We start from the raw sequence: 27722 nt of genomic DNA on the forward strand, positions 1-27722 counted from the left end.
TTGGGAACATAATGTTTGGGATGAAACTTGAAAATGAGGAGTTTGCCAGGTGGACAAGTTGGGGATGTGAAGGTATTCTTGGAAGAGGGGCAGTGTGGAATGAAAGAACATGGATTTTGGCTTAAAACAGTTCTGGCTTCAGATCTTGCATTCACATCTTACTGTGAGATCCACAGAAATGGCAATTTCTTTGAGCCTCAATTTACACACCTCTAAAATAGGGAATCCAAAAACATAATAATAAGGAATCCAGATGATGATATATAAAGAGCTTTTAGTTTAGTGCCTAGCATATGTTCCTTTCTTAAGCTTTCTTAAAAGTGCCATGCCTTTACTTTAACATTCTTCGTATGTCAGCAGGATCGCAGCCTGCTGTGATTTAGCTCCCCAAATTTATTCCCATTGATGGTACTTTTTTTTTCTTCTTTCAGTCTGTTTATTTTATTCATCTGAAACCCAGTTCGATTCTTTTTTTTTTGCCACGCTGTGTGGCTTGCAGGATTTTAGTTCCCCGAACAGGGATTGAACCCGGGGGCCACGGCGGTGAAAGCACGGAGTCCTAACCACTGGATTGCCAGGGAACTCCCCCATTGATGGTACTTTTGAAGCTGTGTTTCACTGCCCACTTGTGATTCTGCCCAACTTGGGATTGTTTCATGTTAAGCTTCCATCTGCTGCCTGGGGCTTACTTTATTTTTACAGAAAATGTATGCATAAAATTCTGTGTTGAGCAAGTTTTTAACAGATTGTTAATCTTAACCTTAATTTTAGGAATAATAGCTTTAAAAAGTAAGCAAATAGGTTACATTCTGATAACATCACTAAAAAAATATGTATGTATTGTTAATAATGAGCCGAAAGTATAAGGCTGCTTTCATTTTGGGAAAAAACCTGACTCGTTAATTCCTCTGTAAAAAAATCATAGAAAATAGGCTGTCTTGTTTTCTGTAGGAAATATAGTTGTAGTAATTGTCCAAAGTGTTATTTGCTGACTGTAGTGGCTTTTACTATGAAATGTCTGTTTTGTTGATGATGTTACTTTCCATTAGATATAAGATTTCTTAATATTCTTATGGGGGAGAATCAGTGAGTCACAGTGAAACAGAAAAGTATCATTTTCAGTAATTTAACAAGGTATTATAAAATCTTTTATAGTTTCTTTCAGTGCTTTAGCACTACGTCTTTTTTTTCCTCTCTGCTCTATATTCTTATGTCTTCTGAAATGGAGTGTTTAAAAAGGCATTTTCAGTAGCGATAGTATGTAGAAAGTATAAAATTCCATCTTTGATGCTGTCTTGTATGTTTAGTCTTTGGGATTACACTTCTCTTAGTGTAGTTTAAAAATCACTGCACTCTTTCTAAAGAAGGGACTATATAAAGCTTAAAAGCAGTTCAAGAAACAACAAGGGAAACACTAGATGAACTTGTCAAAATTTAAAGTTTTAAAATAATCATAGTTACGTCATACTGGAAACACTTGTATCAAAATGAAAGAAATAAAATTTGTATGAAGAAATAATATAGGGTAATAAGGAAAACACTAAGACCTGATAGATGGATGGACAAATAATATGAACAGAGAGCTCACATAACTAATGGAGAATTAAAGAAATGTAAAACAATGTACCATTTTCCATCTATCAGGTTAGTCATGACTAAAAAATTCACGGGACTTCCCTGGCGGGCCAGCGGTTAAGACTTTACCTTCCAATGCAAGGGGTGCAGGTTCGATCCCTGGTCTGGGACCTAAGATCCCACATGCCTCAGGGCCAAAAAACCAAAACATAAAACAGAAGCAATACTGTAACAAATTCAATAAAGACTTAATAAAAACCCTGAATTCTTAAAAAAAAAAAATTCCCATTGCTTTATCATGTGCTTCTGGTAGACTATAATTCTTTCAGAAAACCTTAAATATTCATACTCCTTAACCAAGTAATTCTCATTTTTAGAATATATCCTATGGAAATAATTACAGAAAAAGCTTTATATACTAAACATATTAATCTCAGTATTGTTTTATTTGGTAAAAAAATGTGAATTATGTACATTCACTGGATGGAATATTATGTAGCATTTAAATGTTTCTATTTGAAACCTAGAAAATATTTGTGATAAATGAAAACAGGATACAAAATTGTACGTACAGTATGTTTATGATTTTTTAAAAGTTGTGGAAAAAGAAGACTGAAAAGAAATTTGACAATATTGTAATTTTTTTTCATCCTTTTTCTGTTGTATATTTTCCATGTTAGAAAAACAGGCTAATGACATATTTAGAGGGAAAAGCATTAGAAACACTTTATGTTTGAGGTGATTTTATACCTTTTCTCAATGGCTAAAAACAGTAGCATTAATCCAGAGTTAAGAATGAATTTATAAAAAAAAAAATGTATTTATTTTCTACTGTCCAAAAGGGGAAAAAAAAAGAAGAAAGAATATGCAGGCTTAAACTTCACAATTATTAAATTAATGATGCTAAGGGCCAAGTACCTAGTTGCCCCCTCTCTCTAAAAATTCTTTGAATTGTGGTAAAATACACATAAAATAAAATTTACTGTCATAACCATTTTGAAGTATACAATTCAGTAATGTTAAGTACATTACATTATTGTGCTGCCAATATACAGAACTTTTTCATACCCATTAAACAACAACTATCCATCTCCCCCTCCCTCCAGTCCCTATTAACCACCATTCTACTTTGTTCCTATCGGTTTGACTACTAAGTACCTTAAATAAGTGAAAGCATTCAGAATTTGTCTTTTTGTGACTGGTTTATTTCACTTAACATATGTCCACAAAGTTCATTCATGTTGTAGCATGTGTCACGATTTCCTTTCCTTTCTTTTTAAAGCTGAATAATATACCATTGTATATGTATATCACATTTTGTTTATTCATTCATCCACTGATGAATATTTCAGTTGCGTCCACCTTTTGGCTATTGTTAATAATTCTCCTATGCACATAGGTGTACAAATATCTCAGTAAGACCCTGCTTTCAATTTTTTTGGATATACACCCAAAAATGGGATTGCTGGATCATATAGTAATTCTATCTTTAATTTTTTGGGTTACGACCATATTGTTCTCCATAGTGACCGCACCATTCTACACTCCCAACCACAGTGCACAAATGTTCCAGTTTCTCCACATCGTTGCTAACACTTATTTTGTTTTTTTTAAAAAAAATATTAGCCATCCTAATGGGTGCGAGGTGACATCTTAATGTAGTTTTGATTTGCATTTCCCTAATAATTAGTGAAATTGAGCATCTTTTCATTTGTTTGCTGGCCAGCCCTCTCTCTTTTTATGTCTTTTCACATAATTAGAAAAACCTTAAATTCTACCCAAATCTTTTACCAGCCTCTTTCTAAGTAGTTTTCCTATTTGACATATTCCATCTCTCATAACCCATTTATTCTCATTCTTACCCAGCCTACATGTCCTGCAATTGATTATCTAGATCATCTAGATCTTTAGAAACTCCTTAGTTATGGTTTCATTTGTTTATTCTGTTCAACCTTTGCTCAATAAGTTCTCTATATTAAACTATGTATGCAATTAGAAACTGTTCCCTAGGGGACTTCCCTGGCAGTCCAGTGGTTAAGACTTGGCAATTCCAATGCAGGGGGCACAGGTTCAATCCCTGGTGGGGAACTAAGATCCCACATGTTGCACGGCAAAAAAAAGAAAAGAAAAGAAAAGAAACTGTTCCATAGACTGTAGAAAAGAATGCTTGGGCTTTCCTGGTGGTTAAGAATCCACCTGCCAATGCAGGGGACACTGGTTCGAGCCCTGGTCAGGGAAGATCCCACATGCCATGGAGCACCTAAGCCCATGTGCCACAACTACTGAGCCTGCGCTCTAGAGCCCGTGAGCCACAACTGCTGAGCCCATATGCCACAACTACTGAGCCTGCGCTCTAGAGCCTGTGCTCCACAACAAGAGAAGCCACCACAATGAGAAGCCCGCGCGCCGCAACGAAGAGTAGCACCTGCTCGCTGCAACTAGAGAAAGCCCGCATGCAGCAACGAAGACCCAAGAAAGCCAAAAATAAATTAAAAAAATTTTTTTTTTAATTTAAAGGAAAAAAAAAAGAAAAGAATGCTTGTGTTCCTGCACAGAAGACTATCTTATGTATACCATTTATTAAATTTAAACATGTTCATGTGGATCAAAATTTTAAAAATTTAAAGGAATATGCAAGGAAAATCTCTTTTCTCTCTCTGTACCATAGCTACCAATTCTCTTCTATGGAGGTAACCAAGTTACCAATTTTTAAACAACTATAGAGTATACTATCCATATTCTGTAGCACTTTTTATTTGCCATTTTAAAAGGTCTTATCATAGGTCACTACACACCCAGAGCAAAGGTGTGAAAACATGAGTCTGGATAAATTGAGCTCAGCCCTTAGTATAGAAAAGCCTGTCTTGTTCCTCTTATAAAGTATGCATGTTAAGAAAATAAATGTCTTAAGATTTTTTGAAAATGAAGTCAAAAAGCATCTTTTAACTGTTTTTTTTCCCCCTTACAGTTGATTATGGAAGATTCTCACAAGAATAACGCTTCAGAGACAGCACCTCAGTCTGGTTCAACAGTTCAGGGAGCTCATATTTCTCATATTCCTCAACAGGTAAGGCAGGAACCAGCCAAAACATTGAGCCAGTTAGGAATATTTGTTACGCAGATTAATCTGTTGCTTCAGATCACCAATTACTAACGTTCAAAAAAAGAACCAAGCAAAAGAGAAAAAAAACCCTGTAAAATGTTGAAATGTATGGAAGGAAGGAATATCTGATTTAAATATCTTGTCAAGATCATTCAGTTTTATTTTCTGTTATACAAAGCATATTTAGCGTTTTAACATGTATATACTTTTCAAAACGTAGGGAGGTAGAGTTCATTTTATGCAGTACATGATTATTTTAGATTTTTTTTCAGACTAATTTTGTTGCTGCATAAGAAAAATGAAAAATTATTTGGCCCTTTGGGCTGAATTGAAATAGAGACTAATAGTTTCAGGAGGCAAACCATCTTCAATTCAACAGATGTATTGTGGATATAAAGGAAATATTTTTGCTGAACTGGAAAATAGGCATATTCATTAGAGAATTTAAATTGACAGACATGCATATTGCAGAACTGATGATATTTTTAAAATTTCAAATTGTCTTATCCATGCACCTGACCCACTTCAGGGAAAATAACTGAAACTAGGTATTGCCAGTGACAGGATTTGAACTTTCAAGTAAAAATTAGAATTTTGGATGACTTGTATTCACCATTGTGAACTTGACAGCTTCCCAGTAGCTACCAACTTTTTCATTACAAAATTGTGTTACAAAATCATGCATCCATTCAGAATGCAAGATACACCAATGGATTTTAATATTAACAGAATACACAGAGTTCAAATTGTACATTGCAGACAACCTTTAAGAAATTACAACCTGTCAAGTTTTAATGTGGTTTCAAAGGAGAATATCCACAGTTATCTGAAAAAACAATTAAAACACCCCTCCCTTTTCTGACTGCATACCTGAGTGAGGCCAGACTTTCTTCATATACCTCAACAAAACAACATATGGCAAATATTTAATGTAGAAGCAGATAAGAGAATTCAACTGTTTTCTGTTAACTCAAACATTAAGGAGATTTGCAGAAATGTAAAACAGTGGCATTTCTCTCACAAATTTGCGGGGGGGATATTTAATCATATTAGTGAAAATATATCATTTATGTTAACATGTAACAGATTTATGATTGTTGTTTTTATTTATTTTTTATAAATTTATTTATTTTATTTTTGGCTGTGTTGTGTCCATTGCTGCTCGCGGGCTTTCTCTAGTTGCTGTTTTTAAATGAACTGTTAAATAGTTTTTAAATTTCTGTTTAAATTTTAAATGTAAGTATTAGATTAGAAACTGACATAAATCAATTTCTTTGGGATCCTTAATAATTTTTAAGAGTATAAAAGGGTCTTGAGACGAAAAAGTTTGAGAACCATGCAACTAAAGGATTAATCCTCCAAGCTTGATGTATCCTCTGTTATTTGGCTATATCTGTGAAGGATAATGATATCTTCCCCAGATGGTACTGGAAAAATGATAGAGTCTTTCATTTACCTTCTGTTAATAGGGCCCTTCACAGAAATGTTTTAATTCAGTTGGCTTACTTACACATTTCAGTTATTTTGGTTAGATGTGAATGTTTTCCAGGTTTCCTCAGAAGCATATTTACAGAGATAGAATAAGTACATTTCTAGGTGGTAAATAATTTTATAGTGATTTTTAAAAATAATGTCACTGACTTGCTATCCAAATTCTTGTGGCTTGACTGCTTTATTAGACTCTAACTTCTATAAGGAAAAAGTATCTAATAACAGTAATATCTATTCAGTCATTCAGTATAGGGTGGGGATATAACAGTGAACAAAAGTTTCAGCTCTCATGGAACATACATTCTGGTGTTGGGGAGAATAAAACGTATCAGTTTGTAATATGTGCTGTGGAGGCTGATAAAGCAGGATAGGAGGAATAGGGGGTTGTTGATGGGGATGGGGACTTGCCTTTTTATGTAAGGTGGTCTGAGAAGTCGTATCTGTGGAAATACCTCTTCAATTATATGGACCAACAGCTGTAAACTCTGAGACTGATATGTGCTTGGCATGGTTAAGGAACAGCAGGGCAGCCAGTGTGGTAGGAGAGGGATGAATGAGGGGAGAGGGATACAAGATGAGGTAGAGAGGTTTGGGATGGCAGGGGAGAGTGCCAGATAACGTAGGCCTTGTATGCCACTGTAAGATTTCTGGCTTTTAATCTGGGTGAGATAAGGAACCTTGGGAGTGGTTTTTGAGTAAAAATGTGATTTGACTGATATTTTACAGAGAAAGCACTTTGATATTTTAATAGGATTACTCTGGCTGCTTTGTGGAGTGGAAGTAGGAAAACCAGTTAGGAGGCTGTTACATTGATTCTGCATGAGACAATAGTGGCTTGGACCAAGGTGGTATTAGCGGTGGTCGTGAGATAAAGTTAGATTCTGGATATAATTTGGTTGTGAAGCCAACAGTGTTTGCTTTAAAAAAAAAAAATTATTTATTTATTTATTTATTTGGTTTCACTGGGTCTTAGTTGCCGCAGGCAGGTTCCTTAGTTGTGGCATGGGAACTCTTAGTTGCAGCATGCACGTGGGATGATCTAGTTCCCTGACCAGGGATCGAACCTGTGTCCCCTGCATTGGGAGCACAGAGTCTTATCCACTGCACCACCAAGGAAGTCCCCCAGTGTTTGCTTTTGGATTGGATGTGGGTTTAGAGGGAAAAAGGAGTCAAGATTGACTCTACAGTTTTTGACTTGAATAACAGTAAGAATGGAGTTGCTGTTTACTGAGATGGACAACATTGGCACATTTTTTTTTTTGGAGGGGAGATGTTGGCAATCAGGAATTTAGCTTTTGGGCATGTTAAATTTATGATACTATTTGTTAGTTTTCTTTGCTGCAAAACAAATTACCACAAATTTAGTGGCTTAAAACAATACACACATTTATTATCCTAAAATTTCTGTCTTAGTTGGGTTCTGTGCTTCAGAGTTTCACAAGCTGCAGTCAAGATGTTGGCTAGGGCTGGCTTCTTATATGGAGACTAGAATGGAGAAGAATTCACTTCTAAGCTCACTCAGGTTGTTGGCAGAATTCATTTTATTGCAGCTGTAGGACTGAGAACTTTAATTTTTTTAGCTGGAGGCCACCCTCAGCTCTTAGAGGTTGCCTGCAATTCGCTGCCACCTGGCCCTCTCCAATAAGTAGTTCACAACATGGCAGCCTGCTACTTTAAGTTCAGCAGGAGAGTGAGAGTGAGTCTGCTGACAAGACAGAGTCTTATATAATATAACATAACCAAGGGAATGATATCCCATTCCTTAGCCATAAAATGTGACATAATCACAGCGATGACGTCCCATCATCTTTGCCGTATTCTGTTGGTTAGAAGCAAGCCACAGATCCCTCCCACACTCAAGGGGAGAGGATTACACAAAGGCATGAACACCAGAAAGTGGGGACCATAGGGGCCACCTTAGAATTTGTCTGCCAAACCATACAAGTAGATTTGTCCAATAGGTAGTTGGATATATATGGTCTGGAGTCCAGGGGAGAGGTCCAGACTGGAAATGTAAATTTAGACATTCTGGATGTATAGGTGGTATTTAGACTCATTGGGTGATTTCTGGCTTCCATTTAGGATGTAGAAAGCTGAAAAGCATATTGCTCCCACTGTAAAACAAGAGTAAGCTATAATATACAAAAATCATAACTTCTTTCGACACATTAGTAGTGGCATGTGGGCATGGCTCACCTGTAGCAGTAGCAGTGCACAGGAAGAAGGCAGGGCTGTCATACAGGGGGAAGTGAGAATTTAGCTAAATTGGGGCTTTGCTGGTGGCACAGTGGTTAAGAATCTGCCTGCCAATGCAGGGGACACAGGTTCAAGCCCTGGTCCAGGAAGATCCCACATGCCGCAGAGCAACTAAGCCTGTGTGCCACAACTACTGAGCCTGCTCTCTAGAGCCCGAGAGCCACAACTACTGAAGCCCACGCACCTAGAGCCCACGTTCCACAACAAGAGAAGCCACCACAATAAGAAGCCTGCACACCGCAATGAAGAGTAGCCCCCGCTCACCACAACTAGAGAAAGTCCGTGGGCAGCAACGAAGACCCAATGCAGCCAAAAATAAAAATAAATAAAATAGATAACAACGTTAAAGAAATTTAAAATGGTCAAAAAAATAAAAGAATTTAGCTAAATTTTTATTGAATTGCTAAAGTCTAAGTATAGGCTAGTATGAGAATATAGAACCCTTGGGAGCTGCAGACACAGGGTAGGTAACACCCACTCCAGGGATCTCCAAGAGCTGCTCATGAGAAAGATTAGGGGAAAGCAAGGGATACAAGAGAAAGCCTCTCTAGGTGGTACAGGCCTGCCTGGACCCTTCTTCCCTGTGGAAAAGAGCTTTAAGCCACTGGGGGAAGGAAATAAACCCCATTTTCCAGTGTGGGTGGAAGAAGTGAAAAGAAAAAGAAAATCCATAAACCCTGAGGGAAGGGCAGAAAACTTTCCTGGGTTCAGACCATTAGTTTTCCTACTACTGGGAGAAAGCCCTACCCCCTGAGACTGAGACTAGGCCAGGATAACAGAGCAACTTCACTGTCTTCCCTCAGCTCCTCCAGCAAGTAAAGCAATAGCAGTCTATCCCTGGGAAGGGCTAAGAGTATGGAGAGACACTCTGGGTCAGGTTCACAGAGAAAGCCTGAAGCTGAGGGTGGAGCAAGATCATTGAGAAAAACCCTCTGGCAAACCAGGCCCCACCCTAAGCAGAAGGTCACACTAGAGGAATTTAGACCTGGTAGTGTACTTAAGGTAATCATAACAAAACCCAAATCCTGCTCAATTCCTGAATAGATTGACTCATCCCTCCCCTAGCCACCACCTGCACTAAAAGCCTAGTAGAAGTAGTGAAGAACTACCATGCCATTTTTAGGCATGAATACTGTTTCCTCAGTCTCTACTATCTTACACATGATGTCCATCATTCAGGCAAAAATTATGAAGCACATACAAAAAAGCAAGGAAATAATCACCCACTGTCAAAAGTAAAAATGATCAGTAGCCTCAGGATGACTCAGTTGTTAGAACTATAAGTGAATTTAAAATAATAATAATATATTAAAGGCTATAGTGGAAAAAGTGGACAACATGTATGAATGGGAGGTAAATTTCAGCAGAGGAATAGAAACTATATGAAAGAGTCAAATGGAAATGCTAGAAATAAAGTGTGACATAGATGAATTATGTTTTGGGGCTTATTAGTAGACTTGACACAGCTGAGGAAAGAATCAGTGAACTTGAAGATAGGCCAACAAAAATTATCCAAACTGAAAAAAGAAAAAAAAGTGGGGAGAAAAACAGAACAGAGCATCTGAGAGCTGTGGCACAATATCTAAATATTTAACATAAGTAAGTAATTTTAACATAAGTAATTTAACATAAGTAATTAAAGTCATGGGACTACCTGACATTACTGGGGGTGAGTGTAGTCAGAGATGAGGTCAATGGATTTGACTCTGGGACTTTCCAACATTTGGGGTTTGGGGAGATTGAAGAGGGATGGCCAAAGCAGTAAAAAGAAAATCAAGAGAAATCGGGATCATGGAAATTAGGAATGAGGTGATGATCAACTATGTAAAATGCTGCTGGTAGGTCAAATGAGGAGTAACAGTAACTATTATATAGTCAATCTTCATTATTCAAGGATTTTTTTTTTTTTTTTGGCCACACCTTGTGGCATGCAGGATCCTAGTTCCCTGACTAGGGATCAGACCTGCACCCCCTGCAGTGGAAATGTGCAGTCTTAACCACTGGACTGCCAGGGAAGTCCCTCAAGGATTCTGTATTTGCAAATTCACCTACTTGATAAAATTCATTTGTAACCCCAAAATCAGTATGCACTCTTGTGGTCATTAGTGGACATGTGTGGAGTAGTGAAAAATTTGAGTTACTTTCTCAGTTGAGGTCGAACAATGCAATACTCTGTCTTAGAATTTTAGGTCTCATATTATAAACAATTCTCCTTTTTGTGGTCTAGTTAGTGCCATGTTTTTCACATTATTGTGCTTTTTATTGGTGATGTTGCTGTTTAAAATGGCCTCTAAGCATAGTGCTTATGTGTTAAGTGTAAGAAGGCTGTGATGAACCTTATGTAGAAAACACATGTGTTAGATAAGTTTCATTCAGGTGTGACTTGTAGTGCTGTTGACCATAAGTTCAAGGTTAATGAATTAACAGGACTATATATTCCAGACTACCAAAGTAAAGCTAATACTGCAATAAAACAAGTCACACAAATTTTTTGTTTTCCACTACATATAAGCATTATGTTTATACTATACTGTAGTCTATTAAAATGTGCCATAGGGCTTCCTTGGTGGCACAGTGGTTGAGAATCTGCCTGCCAATGCAGGAGACACAGGTTCGAGCCCTGGTCTGGGAAGATCCCACATGCCGCGGAGCAACTAGGCCTGTGAGCCACAACTACTGAGCCTGCGCATCTGGAGCTTGTGCTCCCCAACAAGAGGGGCCGTGACAGTGAGAGGCCTGCGCACCACGATGAAGAGTGGCCCCCCGCTTGCCGCAACTAGAGAAAGCCCTTGCATGGAAACGAAGACCCAACACAGTCAAAATAAATAAATACATACATACATACATAAATACATACATACATACATGCCATAGCATTCTGTCTAAACAATGTACATACTTTAATTAGAAAATACTTTATTGCCGGAATTCCCTGGTGGTCCAGCTTTCACTGCTGAGGGCCTGGGTTCAATCCCTGGTCAGGGAACTAAGATCCCACAAGCCATGCGGCCAAGGGAAAAAAAAAAAACTTTATTCCTAAAACGTGCTAACTTTTTGTGCCTTCAGTGAGACTTGCTCTATGCAAGGTTGCCACAGACCTTCAATTTGTAAAAAACGCAATATCTGCAAAGCACAATAAAGTGAACTGCAATAAAACAAGGTATGCCTGTATTAAATAAGGTGTCTTTAAACAGAAACACACTTAAAACAAGGTTATATTTTGACCAGTTGGTGAAAATATTGTGCCCAGAGGCTTGCAGCAACCTAACCCTGTATTTCCCCTAGGAACAATGGTTCAGCATTTGCTAATTCAGTGTACATGGCAGCTTTATAGAACATAACCACAATTAACAAGAGTTGACTGTATTTGGCAACATGGAGTTCATTGACAACCTTGACAAGAACTGTTTTCAGTCGAAGTGGGGATAAAAATCTAATTAGATCTAAGAGAACATGGGAAAAAGAGGGGAGAAAATGAGTAGACAGGAGTTTTGCTGCAAAGGGATCTACAAAATGAAATTGCTGGAGGGGGTTTTATAAGTCATGGAAGGTTTTTTTTGTGGTTTTTTTTGTTTTTTTTGCAGTACGCAGGTGTCTCAATGTTGTTCTCCCGTTGCGGAGCACAGGCTCCAGACGTGCAGGCTCAGCGGCCATGGCTTATGGGCCCAGCCGCTCTGTGGCATGGGGAATCTTCCCGGCCCAGGGCACGAACCCTTGTCCTCTGCATCAGCAGGCAGACTCTCAACCACTACGCCATCAGGGAAGCCCAGAAGTTTTATTTTTATTATTACTTTTTATGATGGGAGGAATTAACAGCCTGTCTATATACCAGTGGGAGTGATGCAATAATATTTGATGACACAGGACATATAGAAAGGACAGTCTGGGATGATGTCCTTCAGGAGGGGCGGGGATGAGCATTAGTCTGCAAGTGGAAAAATTTATTTTACATGAGCATAGGTACCTCATTCATAATAAAGCAAGCAAATACAGGTTAGGTAGGTAGATTGGGGATGAGGTACTCGGAAAGTTTTCTTTTGATAACTTCGTTTTTCGGTCAGATAAAATGTTTTGAGAATGTAAGTGGACTAGGGATGTATAGTAGGATTGTTGGAGAGCATTAACAGTCCACTTTAGGTTACTGATCATGAACTTAAAGTGTGACCATTAAGTTCAGTTGTGTGTCTTTCTCCAGTCAGATTCAGGTACTTGCATACAGGTTACAGGCATAGAGTATATGAGTTAACAGGTTGCTGTTTAGTCCAGAGACTACAGTGAAGCAAAAAAAGACAAGGACATTGAAGGTTATGTGATAGTGATTATAATGCTGGACCATGAAATTTAAGCTGTATAAGGAAGACGTGGGGAATTGATGGGGTCAAGAGGAGGGAAAAGATAGTAGACTCGATGGATTATGAGTTCCTGTGGAGTCCAAGAATTGTTGAGAGTCCAAATAGTAGAGATAGTGAGTTGGAAGTAGGTGGTACTCAGAAGGATACTTGAATTTGAGATTATAGAGGGGGTTATTGGTAATGATAAGGTTTAGGTAAGTAGTTCTCAACTGGAGTGGTACTGCTTCCCCACTGAGATGTCTAGAAATATGTAGGGGGATAGGGATGGGGGTTGCCACTGGCATTTAATGGGCAATTTAGAGATGCTAAATGTTTTTCATTGAGCAGGATATTCCTGCACGTGGAAGAATTGTCCTGCCCCAAATGCTTGTTTAGAAACCCTGTAGGGTATGACAGTGGGAGTGGGTGGCCAAGAAGGATAGAAGACAGGGCTTTGTAGGAGAGGAATCAAAAACTGGCCCAGGCATGGAAGGATACTGGATGTTGCATGCTGAAATCACCACAAATTATATCAGGAATAGTATTGAAGAGAACAGAGTGATCCTGGGGCTAAAGTCTTAGAGAAATGAGGGGATATGACTGCCACAAGGACAGTCTACTGCTCTGAGCCTCAAAGTTGGGAGTTTCCAGGTAGAACTTGGGACAGTGGCCTGGAAGTAGCAGTGAAGAGCAAAGGAAATACCCACTCTGTCTAGGCTCATGGTATGAGTGCAGGAGAGAAGCATTTTTCTCCACAGGAGAGCAAAGGTTCAATTATGGCAAGAAGGTGAAGGGGAGGGACTCAGTACTTGATTAATTTCATTTAATTACAAAGTATATATAGATTGAGAGGCAGCCTTGTTTAAGACCTGGTCTGAATCCTGGTTTTGTCACTTAGTGACTCTGGAACATTGACTAAGTCACTTATTTATTAAATCACTTTTTAAAAAATAAATCACTTTATTTATTTATTTTTGGCTGTGTTGGGTCCTCGTTGTTGCACACAGGCTTTTCTCTAGTTGCAGCGAGCGGGGGCTACTCTTCCTTGCGGTGCACAGGCTTCTTATTACAGTGGCTTCTCTTGTTGTAGAACATGGGCTCTAAGTGTATGGACTTCAGTAGTTGTGGCACGTGGGCTCAGTAGTTGCGGCTCATAGGCTCTAGAGCACAGGCTTAGTAGTTGTGGTGCACGGGCTGAGTTGCTCCAAGGCATGTGGGATCTTCTCAGACCAGGGGTCGAACCCGTGTCCCCTGCATTGGCAGGTGGATTCTTAACCACTGTGCCACCAGGGAAGTCCCCACTTTATTAGACTTGATGTTCAGCATCTGGAAATAAAGGCATCAGACTTGGTGATCTGTAAAGTCTTTTCCAGCTCCTAACTTTCAGTAATTCTCATACCGTAGAGAAATTTGTGTACTTTAACTGTGTGTGAATGGGGAAAACAATGTTGATAGTAATAGGTAACATTTATTGAGTATCCACTGTGTGCCGAGTGTATTGTAAGCATTTTACATGTTTTAATGCCTTCAAACCTCTTACCAACCTACTGTGCTTTTCTAATCCCCATTTTAGAGGTCACACAACTAGTAAGGCTAGAGACATGATTTGAATTCCAGCAGTTTGACTTCGCTCACAGCTTGGGTTTCCTGAGAAGCAGACAATGCGATGGCCATTAGCATGCAGGAGGTTTATTAGGAGGTCCTCTTGGGATTACCACCTGTGGAAGGGAAAGAAAGGAATAGAGGAAGCAGGATTGACCTCTGTCAGAGTGACTCTAATCAGCCAGGGCAATTCCAAAGAGGGCTGACAACTGAACACTGTCAGCAGCTGTCTTCCAGCAGCTGGGGAATAAGTCTTTTATCAGAGAAAAGGGGATCTGGCCGTTGCATCATGGTGTCCACTACAACTGCAGACTTTATTATAATCATCACAGTCCTTTGTTGCCTCCAGGCAGTGGATGATGACAAATGAGGATAATTTAAGAAATTAACACATAGGCTTGGCTCAAGAACTTTTAAAACAGATTGATTTTCATTCCATTCATATTTTTTTTTTTTTTTTTTTTTTTTTTGTGGTACGCGGGCCTCTCACTGTTGTGGCCTCTCCCGTTGCGGAGCACAGGCTCCGGATGCACAGGCCCAGCGGCCACAGCTCACGGGCCCAGCCGCTCCGCAGCATGTGGGATCCTCCCGGACCGGGGCACGAACCCGCGTCCCCTGCATCGGCAGGCGGACTCCCAACCACTGCGCCACCAGGGAAGCCCTCCATTCATATTTTTGACATGAGAATTTAACGCAAAGGTTCATCCAGGGATAAGCTAAGAATGTGTGTGTGTGCGCGTGCGTGCACCAGTGTTTTTGGTAATCCTTTCTTACCTGGCAATTATCTGTCTAATGTTTTGGATGTGCTTGGTCATATTGATTTTACTTTTTAGAAAAGAAAGATTCTTCTATAGAGTTAGAAATCTAGGTGAATTTATTTCAATGTTTCCAGTATGAATCGTATGGGGAATAGAAGAATAATTTTTCTTTTTCATTTGCTTAATAGGGTCTTTCACAGAGCTAAAGGTTTTAAATTTTGATTAGGTCCAATTTATAAATTTTTACCTTTTATGGATTGTGCTGATGTTATCTAAGAGCTCTTTGCCTAGAGCTAAATTTCAAAGATTTTTTTCCATTTCTTCCTAAAAGTTTTAAAGTTTTATATTTTACATTTAAGTCCACAATTCATTTTAAGGTAATTTTTGTATAGATTTGAGGGATTTTGTTATGTATGTACAATTGCTACAGCACCATTTGTTGAAAAGAGTATCTCTCCTTCACTGAATTGCTTTTGCACCTTTGTCAGAATCATTTGAGCATATTTGTCTATTTCTGAGTTCTCTATTATGTTCCATTAATCTATATGTCTGTCCCTCTGTCAGTGCCACACTGTCTTACCATGTTATAGTAAGCCCTAACATCAGGAAGATGATTCCTCACATTTTATTATTCTTTTTCAAAATTGTTTTGGCTATTTTAGGTCTTTTTCCTTTCCATATAAATTTTGGAATAAGCTTGTCTATGTCTACAAACCTGTATTATCAGTTTGGGGAGAACTGACATCTTGTTGACTCTTCCAGTCCTCGAATATAGTAAATCTCTCCAGTTATTCAATCTCCTTTGATTTCTTTCCATAGCATATTGTCATTTTCAACATACAGATCCCATACATGTTTTGTTAGACTTACACCTAAGTATTCCATTTTCTTTGGAGCAGTTGTAAATAATATTGCATATTTTCTTTGGAGCTATTGTAGATGATATTGTATTAATTTTGATTTCACTTGTTTGTTGTAAGGACATAGAAATGCAGTTGATTTTTGTTTACTGATCTTGTACTTTGCAACATTGCTGAACTCACTTATTAGTTCTAGGAGGGATGATTTGGGGTTTTTTGTTTGTTTTTAGTATTCCTTAGGATTTTCTGTGTATAGTCGTGTCATCTGCAAATAGAGTTGGTTTTATTTCTTTTCCAAAGTGTATGTATTTTATTTCTTTTTCTTGCCTTATTGCAGTGGCTAGAACTTCCAGAATTATCTTGAATAGAGTGGTGAAAATGGACATCCTTTCTTTGTTCCCAGTTTCAAAGGGAAAGCATTCATTCTTTCATCATTTAACCTGACATTAGCTGTAAGTCTTTTATAGATGCTCTTTGTGAGTTTGAGGAAGTTCCCTTCTATTCCTAGTTTTCTGAGAGGTTTTTTGTTTTTTTGTTTTTCCCATGAAATGATGTTAGACTGTCAGATGCTTTTTCTGTATCAATTGGTGTGATCATATTATTTTATAACTGGAAGTTTGTACCTCTTGATCCCCTTCACCTATTTTGCCCAACTTTTCATTCCCCCCCATGACGAACCTGTTTGTTCTCTTCTATCTATGAGTCTGTATCTTTTGTTTGCTCATTTTATTTGTTTATAAGATTCCACATATAAGTGAAATCATATAGTATTTGTTTTTCTCTGTCTCACTTACTTCACTTAGCATAATACCCTCTAGATCCATCCACGTTGTTGCAAATGGCAAGATTTCATTCTGTGGCTAATATTCCAGTGCATGTGTGTGTGTACACACGTATGTACCTCATCTTCTTTATCCATGCATGTATCGAAGGACACTTAGGTTGCTTCCATATCTTGGCTGTTGTAAATAATGCTGCCATCAACATAGGGGTGCATATTTCTTTTTGAACTAGTGTTTTTGTTCTCTTTGAGTAAACACCCAGAAGTGGAATTGCTGGGCCGTATGGTAGTCCTATTTTTAATTTTTTGAGGAACCTCCATACTGTTTTCCATTGTGTTTGTACCAATTTACCTTCTCAACAACAGTGCATGAGGGTTTCCCCTTTCCTTACATCCTTGCCAACACTTGTTATTTGTTGTCGTTTTGATGATAGCCATTCTGACAGATGTGAGGTGATATCTCATTGTGGTTTTGGCTTGCATTTCCCTAATGATTAGTGATATTGAGCATCTTTTCATGTGTCTGTTGGCGATCCTGTATGTCTTTTTGGGAAAAATGTCTATTCTGGTCTTCTGCCTATTTTAAAATTTGGATTGTTTGGGGGTTTTTTGGTATTGAGTTGTATGAGTTCTTACTATATTTTGGATATTAACTCCTTATTGGATATATCATTTGCAAATATCTTCTCCCATTTAGTAGGTTGCCTTTTTTTTTTAGTTTATTTATTTTTGGCTGCACTGGGTCTTTGCTGCATGCAAGATTTCTCTAGTTGTGGACAGTAGGGGGTTACTCTTTGTTGTGGTGCATGGGCTTCTCATTGCAGTGGCTTCTCTTGTTGTGGAGCACAGGCTCTAGGCACACGGGCTTCAGTAGTTGTGGCACGCAAGCTCAGTAGTTGTGGCTCACAGGCTTTAGAGCTCAGGTTCAGTAGTTGTGGCGCACGAGCTTAGTTGCTCCAAGGCATGTGGGATCTTCCCGGACCAGGGCTCGAGCCCGTGTCCCCTGCATTGGCAGGTGGATTCTTAACCACTGTGCACCAGGGAAGTCCGGCCTTTTTGTTTTGATGATATTGTCTTTCACTGTGCAAAAGTATTTAAGTTTGAGGAAGTACCATTTATTTATTTTTGCTTTTCTTGCTCATGCCTGAGGAGACAGATCCAAAAAAATATTACTAAGACCAGTGTCAAAGAGTTTACTGTCTCTTTTCCTCTAGGAGTTTTATGGTTTCAGATCTTGCACTTAGGTCTAATCTGTCTTTTTATTTTTGTATGTGGTGTAAGAAAGTGGTTCACTTGCATTCTTTCATTTTGAAAGCAGATTAAGAGTTATGAACAGCTTAGATTTTCTCTTCATCCATTTATTTTGCAGACTGTGAAATGAGATATTTTGTTATAATGGAATGACTCTTAGCTTGAGAAAGTATGAGAAAATGTATTTATAAGGAATAGCTAATTTCTTCAGTGGGATGTGAGAGTAGATATAATTTACAAATGTCATGCTATAATAAAATTTTACCTATAGTAGACATTAGATACGTCACAGTTATTATAATAACTGTGCCTGTAGTGTTAATAATACTCTGGACTTGGCCTATAGAACTATTAGATTACAGCCCCAAATTACGTAAGGTAATGACTGAACTAATAGGCCAAAAGGTTCATAATTTTAAGTTAATCAGTATATATGGAGGGATTTAACATGAGAGGTCTCACTTAACAGTCTGTGGTAAGAGAAGCATGTTCCACAGAATATAGAGTGAATGTTCTAATCTACAACTGAAGTACAGTATGTAGTAGCAAAATAGTATTGTAATGTGTTGATAGACTTAGTGAGGTCACTGAAAATGTCTGAATGTTGGAAACCCAAGAGGTCTTGAGTATACATGAGCTTTTTCAAAGCAAATATGAGTACACACAGTAGCATACTCTGTTGATGAAGGAGGTTTTTGTGGTAAAAGGACTAAGAAGAACAATTAAACCTTAGAAGAAACTTTGGTACATTATATCACATACAACTATTTGGAGGAAACATGACCAGCAAGTTTCTGTTGTTAAGGGTAATAAGAATCCAACTTTGGTGAATTCGTTAAAAAAAATACTGAGTTTCAGGGAATTCCCTGGCAGTCCAGTGGTTAGGACTCTGTGCTTCCACTGCAGAGGGAATGGGTTCAATCCCTGGTCAGGGAACTAAGATCCCACATGTCATGCAGTGTAGCCAAAAAAAAAAAAAAAAAAAAACTGAGTTTGTATCTCAGAATTTTCATACTAAGTGCATTTTTCTAAGTAATGATATAATTTCGAGTACTTTTTTTCTTTTTGGCTGAGCCATATAGCTTGCAGGATCTTAGTTCCCCCACCAGGGATTGAACCCAGGCCCCGGCAGTGAAAACACCAAGTCCTAACCACTGGACCACCAGGGAATTCCCTGTGTTTTTCTTGAGAAGCAATTTTGTGGTTTCTTGATATCTCTTCCATGAAATAATAGAATGTGTGTGATTTTGGTCACAAAATTAATAAATTAGAAACTAATTTGCAATACAACTTTGCTATCATAGAATCTATGATAAATTTTAAAAAATGTTTAGTGTGCTCTTGAAAAGAAGGTATATTCTGCATTTAGATGCAGAGTTCTGTGTATTTATTAGTTCAGCTTTGTTGGTCATGCTGTTAAATCTTCTGCATCTTTTATCACTTTTTGTCTGTTTGTTCTATGACTAATTTGAGAGCATTGCATTAATCTTCCATTATAATTGTGGACTGATTTCACCTAGTGGTCCTTCAGTTTATGCTGTGTGATTGAAAGAGTGCTATGAATCTATGTTATTAAACGAATGCAGATTTTATTTTATTTATTTATTTTTAAAGAGTTCTACTGAGTTTTGTTTTGTTTGTTTGTTTGGTTTTTGGCTGTGTTGGGTCTTTGTTGCTGCGTATGGGCTTTCTCTAGTTGTGGCGAGCAGGGGCTACTCTTCGTTTTGATGCGTGGGCTTCTCATTACAGTGCCTTCTCTTGTTGTGGAGCACAGGCTCTAGGCTCATGGGCTTCAGAAGTTGCAGCACACGGGCTTAGTTGCTCCACGGCATGTGGTATCTTCCCGGACCAGGGCTTGAACTCGCGTCCCCTGCATTGGCAGGTGGATTCTTAACCACTGTGCCACCAGGGAAGTCCCTAGATTTTAAAATTGTATATTCCTGGAGAATTGTCCCTTTTGTGTCTTTATTTCTAGAAATGCTTTTTACTTTAGAGTCTAATTTGATACTAATTTGACTTTAATTTAGTATCTTAATGGCATCTTTTTTTTTCAAACTTTCTGTGTCCTTAGGTTATGTTTTAGGTGTATCTCTTGTTAACAGTATATAACTAGAATTTTTTTTAAAAAAGAAAAAAGATCTAGTTTCCTAGACTTTTTTCCCCTCACTTTTTAGATATTGTGAATTGTGCTTAGTGCACACACTTGTACATGTCTGTGCTGCCCATGAATTGGTCATAGGATATGCAAATGTTCAGTTATAATAGATACTGCCAACAATTTTATAAACTTAAACCAGTTTACAACACCACCAAAAGTATATGAGAGCACTGTTGATACATTTAAGTACCCAAAATTGGTATTGTGAGTTTCTTTAAGTTGTAACCATTCTGATGAATGTGTTGCAGTATCTCATTGTGGTTTTTGTTTTGTTGTGTTTGCTTCAGGTATAATTAACATATAACATTGTATTTCATGTGTACAATATAATGATTTAATATTTGTGTACATTGGGAAATGATCACTACAGTAAGTCCAGTTAACATCCCTCACCATATATAGTTAGAAAAACTCTTCTCCTTCTGATGAGGACTTTTAAAAGGTACTCTGAGCAAGTTTCAAATAGGCAGTACAGTAATTGTTTTTTTCTTGTTTTTTTGTTTTGTTTGTTTGTTTGTTTTTGCGGTACGTGGGCCTCTCACTGTTGTGGCCTCTCCCGTTGCGGAGCACAGGCTCCGGACGCGCAGGCTCAGTGGCCATGGCTCATGGGCCCAGCTGCTCCGTGGAATGTGGGATCTTCCCCTGGCCAGGGCACGAACCCACGTCCCCTGCATCAGCAGGCAGACTCTCAACCACTGCGCCACCAGGGAAGCCCAGTAGTTGTTTTTATAAGTGGAAGTTTGTGCTTTTTGCTTACCCCCTGCCTTTGGCAGACACCAGTCTGTGAGGTGGTTGTTGTTGTTTATACCACATATAAATGAGATCATGTGGTGTTTGTCTTTCTGTGTCTGACTTATTTCACTTAGCATAATGCCCTCAAGATCATCCATGTTGTCACAGACGGCAAGATTTTATTCTTTTATATGGCTGAATAGTATTCCATTGTAGTCTTCTAGACTTTTAACAGAGGTCTGATCCATGTACAGTTGACATAATTACTAATACCTATAAATTTAGACCTACCATCTTATTTTTAACTTTTTGATCTACATGTTCCATGTTTTTCTCTCCTTTCTTGTCTTGTTTTGAGTTATTTCTTCTCATTCCATCCTGCCATCACTTGTATCAATTTGGACTGTACATAAACTCAGCTACTACTTTTAGTGATTATTCTAATTATAGCATGCCTACTTAGTAAAGTCCAAAGTTAATCAATACCTTTCCTCTCAGACATTCCAGTAACTTTAAAACATTTATTTCCCATTTATCCTCTAACTTGTCACTGTTGTTAGGATTTAATTTTATCTTTTTCTCTTTTAATCCCATAAAACATCATAATTCTTTTATGTATTCATCATTATTTGTTTTTTTCCCACATATTTATCATTTCTTTGCTCTTCATTCCTTCTTACATGTCTCAGCTTCCATTTGAGATTACTTTTCTTTTACTTTAAGTATTTGCTTTAGAAAAACCTCAGCACTATAGGCATTTTGGGCTGGATAATTCTTTGTTGTGGATTGTGCATTGTTGGATATTTAGCAGCACCCCTGGCTTCTGCCCACTAGATGTCAGTACCAACCACCCCACCCCATTGTGACAACCCAAAATGTCCCCAGGTGTTGCCAGATGTCCCTGGGGGGCAAAAATCATTCCTGGTTGAGAACCACTGCTTTGGAATTTACTTTGATGTAGGTCTGCTGCTTTATTTTTGTTTGTTGAAAATACCTATTTCATTTTCATTTTTAAAAGGTATTTTCACTGGGCATAGAATTCTAAGTTATTTTTTAGCACGTTTAAAATATTCTGCTGGCTTCTGTCTTCCATCGTTGCTTTTGAGAAGTAAGCTTAAAACAGGACTGTTACTATTTTAAATATCTGGTTTTTTTCCTTTGGGTGCTTTTATAGTCTTCTTTTTACCTTTAGTTGTTTTGTAGGTTCCACTGTGTTGTTTTTAGGTGTAAACTTTTTTTTTTTTTTTTTTCTGGCTGCGTTAGGTCTTCATTGCTGTGCACGAGCTTTCTCTAGTTGCAGCGAGTGGGGGCTGCTCTTTGTTGCAGTGGCTTCTCTTGTTGTGGAGAATGGGCTCTAGGCACATGGGCTTTGGTAGTTGTGGCTCACGGGCTCCAGAGTGCAGGTTCAGTAGTTGGGGCGCACGGTCTTAGTTGCTCCGTGGCACGTGGGATCTTCCCGGGCCAGGGCTCGAACCCATGTCCCCTGCATTGGCAGGCAATTTCTTAACCACTGTGCCACCAGGGAGGCCCTGAACAATGATTTTTAAAATTTCAAGTATTATATTTTTATTTTTAGAAAATCTGGTTTTTTTTCACATCGACTGTAGTTTTCTATTTACTGAAGACATTTTCAAGCTTGTCTTGAAACATAATCTACTGTTTCTTTAAACATAGTAAACATAATTGCTTTATAATGTCTGATAAAAATCACTTGGGTCTGATTGTGCTGTCTACTGTTTTTGCATCTTGCTCCTGGTGCCTTGTGGTTATTTTTTATTCTTTACTGTCCTTTAATCTTGATAAACTGGGAATTTTTTGTGGCCAAGGATGAGTGTGCCTTTCTCCAGAAAGAATTTACTATTGCCAGGTGCCTGGGGAACGGCCTTCAGGGTTTGAGGCTCTTTTTGTCTTTTTGTACCACCTAGGTGATGTTAATTGGGCTCTTGAGTCTGCTGGAGAGTTAGTTACATCTTCTTCAGCCCTTCCCTCCTCCATACCTAGGCAACTTTCCTTCTGTTACCTTACTTACCCTGATGATGTGGCCCTTTGAAAGTCCCAGCTTAATAGGAGGTCCCCTATCTTTACCTAGAGAAAAACCTGGCCTCTTATTCCCCCCCTCTCCTTTGAGAGCAGTTCAAATCTACCTTGATAGGTGATTTTGTTTACTCTTTTATTTGTTCTCACTGTACTTCAGATTTTGGCTTGGTGATTTAGAATCTATAGAGTCTTTAGAATATAAGAAGCAGAGGACAGAGAAGTGTCAAGAAATATGAAGCATCTAAAATTTTACCGTTTTCAAGTTAAAAATATGATACTTAGTAACAACATTGTTTTCATTATATTTATTTTTATAGTTACCATATACTTACAGCAAGTGATACTAGTTTCTATTTATCATAGTGAAATAAGGTTTTCTTCTTAAGTACATTTGAGTTTACAAAAGCAGATATATATTTACTTTAAAGAAGAATAAGAAGTAAATAATAGTATAGGAGATAACATTTTCCTGAAAGTATGCTGTTGAGTATGAATTCTTTACTTTGGTCAGTTTGCCATGTATAAATCCTCTCTGTCCAAGGATCATTTGAATCTTTTGAGACCTAGGAAGTAGTGACATTTTGGGGCAAGTAACAGCATAGGCTTAACTATGGGGCAAAAAAATTAAAACCACAAAATTACAGTTAAATTATCTTTACAAACTAAAAGATGTACAGCTCTGGTTCATTTTATTTTTCATTTGTATTTTGAAATAACAGCTCCAGTCCATTAATAATTGCACAGGATACCCTGGGCTTAAGGGTTTGCCATAGTTGATACTGAAGTAAGTAAAAAATCATTATTCCAAATGTTAGAACAGTCTGTTCTTCCTTTTTCCTTGAAATGAAAAGGCAAAACAAATAAACTTGTGTGGGAAGCAAATTGAGAACATACAGAGTGTGAGAGGTTTTAAAAGTCAGTGGTACCAGGAGGGATAAGATGTCTTGGAAAGAACACTGGGCTCTGGAGCAACACAGGACCAGCCATTATTGTGTTCAGTATTGTACTTTTCAAAACACTTAATACAGAAAATTTCAAACATATTCAGAAGAAGAGATTATTAGGTTAAGCCATCATGGTTCCCATCACCCTGTTTCAGCAATTATTAACTCACAGCTCCTTGTCCCCCCTAACCCACCACTAACTGGATCATATTGAAGCAAATTCTAGATATCATTTCAGGCTTCAACATTTCAGTATGTATCTCTAAAATATAAGAACTCCTTTAAAGAACATAACTACAATACTATTATCACACCTAAAAAAATTATTCCTTAATATTATCAAATGACGATTCAGTGTTTAAATTTTCTAAATTGTTATTTATTGTGTGTGTACACAATTTTTTTTTTTTTAAATTTTATTTATTTATTTATTTATGGCTGTGCTGGGTCTTCGTCTCTGTGCGAGGGCTTTCTCTAGTTGTGGCAAGCGGGGGCCGCTCTTCATCGCTGTGCGCGGGCCTCTCACTATCGTGGCCTCTCTTGTTGCAGGGCACGGGCTCCAAACACGCAGGCTCAGTAATTGTGGCTCACGGGCCCAGTTGCTCTGCAGCATGTGGGATCTTCCCAGACCAGGGCTCGAACCCATGTCCCCTGCATTGGCAGGCGGATTCTCAACCACTGCGCCACCAGGGAAGCCCTACACAATTTTTTTAACACCCCTTTTGTTTTTAACTTATTATTTAATCTTCACTGTAACTCTGAAAAAGATATTATAGTTCTATTTACAAAGGAGGAAACTGAGGTCCTGGGAAGTTAAGTAATTTGTTTAGCGTCACAGAGCAGCAAATGATTGCCTTAAGCTAAAAATCAGCCCAAGCCTGTCTGACTCCAAAATATGTGTGCCTTTCTGGAGTTAGAAGACTTTGGATTCAAACTCTGTTAAATAGAGGTTTCTTTTCCCATGCCATTCTACTAACTCCCTACCCTCCCTCACCCAAGTGTTTATGGTCCAGGGATCCCCGAATTAGGGAGCTAAGGAGAATGCTAATTTTTGCCCAGTCACTTGAATAAGAGTGAGCTCAGCTACCCTGTGGAGTGAGAGGCAATCAGGGGGTCTTAGTCCTACAGCTCCCAATTTAATCAGAGCAGCTCCAAAAAAAATCCTTTTCTACTTCTTCTAACATCTCCTAAGAGGGGTTCTGAGGTTGGTGCCATAGTTTACTAGCACGTTCTACAGCTCTAAGATCTCAAACTGTACTGTTCAGTATGGCAGCCACAAGTGGATATTTCAATTTGAATTTGAATTACTTACAGTTAAACAAAATTAAAAATCAGTCTTTCAGTCATACTAGCCACATTTCAAATGCTTGATACTGACTATATTGGATAGTTCAGATTTAGAACATTTCTATCATTGCAGAAGGCTCAGAGAGCACTGAAAAGTAACAGGTGGAGGCAATCATCTGTTTCAACTGCAGATTAAAATTGGGGGGTGAGGAACAGCAGGTCCCTCTTTTCCTTCTTTTGAGAAAGATCTTAGGATTTAGATGATCACATTTGAGAGTGGCAGTGGGAAGCCACCAGGCTTTGGGACCCTGAGTGATGAGCATTTTGTGAGGTTAGAACAGTGATAATAAGGGGAAGTGATGACTACTAGCTAAAACAAAATCTGGTGCTGTTTTTCCTTTTCTGCCTGCCAGATCCTCAGTCTGCACAAAATCACAAGGATTGCCAGAAACTCTGGAGGAATGATTGCTTTTATCCTTTTAGAAATGTAAATTAACCCCCTCATAAGCTCTCCTCATTATTTGAGTGATTGGCTTTAGTTAGGGTCTGAAAAGTAAGGGGTCCTCTGAGTGTAATGATGACTCTAGAGCTGGACTCTTCAGATTCATGAATTCTGTTTATTTTTACTCATTAATTTCTGTATCCCCATATTGGGATACTGTCAGTGAGAAACAGAGCCAGACACCTGTTAAAAGCAGCAAGATAGATTTCATTCAGACTAGTGCAGTAGGGAAGAGAGACTCCAGCATAAATTGAGCTCAACTCTGCTGAAACAAAAGGTGGGTCCCTTTTAAAATGCTGGAGTGTGCTAAAGGAAAAGTACTGAAGATGTTAGGTGGAGAGGTTGGTCACTGTGATTCAGCCATTTGTGTCCACTTGCTAATTGGTGCTTATCAAATTTAGGCTCCCATCCTCCAACAGAGACTGGTAGACAAAGGCCCTATCCTTCTTGATGATTACATTGCAAAGGGATGACTCCCTGGTCCTTGAGAAAGACATTTCTGGGTTGTACAAGATTTGTTTATCTCAAGGGTCAGAGATTGACAACTGCAAGTTTTCTAAAGTAAGTGCTCTAAGAAAAGTGAGGTCAAAGGCCTATAGTCAGGTTTTGGCTAGAACAAACAGTTAATTATTTTGGCAGCATTGAGCTTTCTCTAGGAGGCATTTTAAGGAGGCTGGGTCATCCTAGAGACTCAGCCTTGAACTGATAGAAGCTGTGGTAGAGTTTGGTCATGTCTCTTAGTGTGTGTGAAGGTGGTTGAGTGGAGTTGTTTGTGCTGAAAGTCTGCAGTTTTCAGTACCTGGATAAAGGTTGGTTTGTTTTGTTATTTGTTTTGTTTTGTTTTTTTAAATTGAAGTATAGTTGATTTACAGTGTTGTGTTAATTACTGCTGTACAGCCAAGTGATTCAGTTATACATATATATACATTGTTTTTTTTATATATTCTTTTCCATTATGGTTTAGCATAGGATATTGAATATAGTTCTCTGTGCTGTACTGTAGTACCTTGTTGTTTATCCATTCTATACAGAAAAGCTTATATCTGCTAACCACAACCTCCCACTCCATCCCTCCCCCAACCCCTCTCCTTGGCAGCCACCAGTATGTTCTGTTTGCAATTCTGTTTCTGTTTCATAGGTTCATTTGTGTCATATTTCCACATATAAGCGACATCATATGGTATTTGTCTTTCTCTTTCTGATTTACTTCACTTAGTATGAAAATCCATTTGCATCCGTGTTGCTGCAAATGGCATTATTTTGTTCTTTTTTATGGCTGAGTAGTATTCCATTGTCTATATGTACCACATCTCTTTACCCATTTATCTTTCAATGGACATTTAGTTTCTTTCCATGTCTTGGCTATTGTGAATAGTGCTGCTATGAACATAGGGGTGGCATGTATCTTTTTGAATTACAGTTTTGTCTGGATATATGCCCAGGAGTGGGATTGCAGAACCATATGCTAATTCTATTTTTTAGTTTTGAGGAATCTCCATATTATTTTCCACAGTGGCTGCACCAACTTACATTCCCATCAACAGTGTAGGAGGGTTCCCTTTTCTCCACACCCTCTCCAGCATTTGTTATTTGTAGGCTTTTAAATGATGGCCATTCTGACTGGTGTGAGCTGCTACCTCATTGTAGGTTTTTTTTTGCGGTAAACGGGCCTCTCACTGTTGTGGCCTCTCCCGTTGCGGAACACAGGCTCCGGAAGCGCAGGCTCAGCGGCCATGGCTCATGGGCCCAGCCGCTCCGCGGCATGTGGGATCTTCCCGGACCAGGGCACGAACCCGTGTCCCCTGCATCGGCAGGCGGATTCTCAACCACTGCGCCACCAGGGAAGCCCCTGTAGGTTTTTTTTTGGCCACACCATGTGGCATGTGGGATCTTAGTTCCCCAACCAGGGATCAAACCCATGTCCCCTGCAGTGGAAGCACAGAGTCCTTACTACTGGGCAGCCAGGGAATTCCCCTTCATTGTAGTTTTGATTTGCATGTCTCTAATACTTACCGATGTTGGGCATCTTTTCATGTGCCTATTGGCCATCTGTG

General features: G+C 38.6%; 1 protein-coding gene across 13 annotated transcripts in view; it reads left to right on the forward strand.

Annotated features, from left to right (window-relative positions):
• Positions 1-27722, forward strand: part of ATF1 (activating transcription factor 1) — a 76564-nt gene that overhangs the window by 2401 nt on the left and 46441 nt on the right. For 12 of the 13 annotated variants that reach the window (XR_010835808.1, XR_010835810.1, XR_009338703.2 and 9 more), the window contains exon 2: positions 4544-4642. Coding sequence is in view for 9 of the 13 variants with exons in the window: in XM_059082830.2 (XP_058938813.1) it covers positions 4544-4642 (99 nt within the window). In the remaining 4 variants the exon portion in view is untranslated. Of the gene's footprint in view, positions 1-559; positions 597-4543; positions 4643-27722 lie in introns of those variants that run through there. The other variant, XM_067009277.1, reaches the window with a different exon arrangement.

Source organism: Kogia breviceps, chromosome 12 (genome assembly GCF_026419965.1).
Source record: "Kogia breviceps isolate mKogBre1 chromosome 12, mKogBre1 haplotype 1, whole genome shotgun sequence".
In the NCBI taxonomy this organism is placed as follows: Eukaryota; Metazoa; Chordata; class Mammalia; order Artiodactyla; family Physeteridae; genus Kogia; species Kogia breviceps.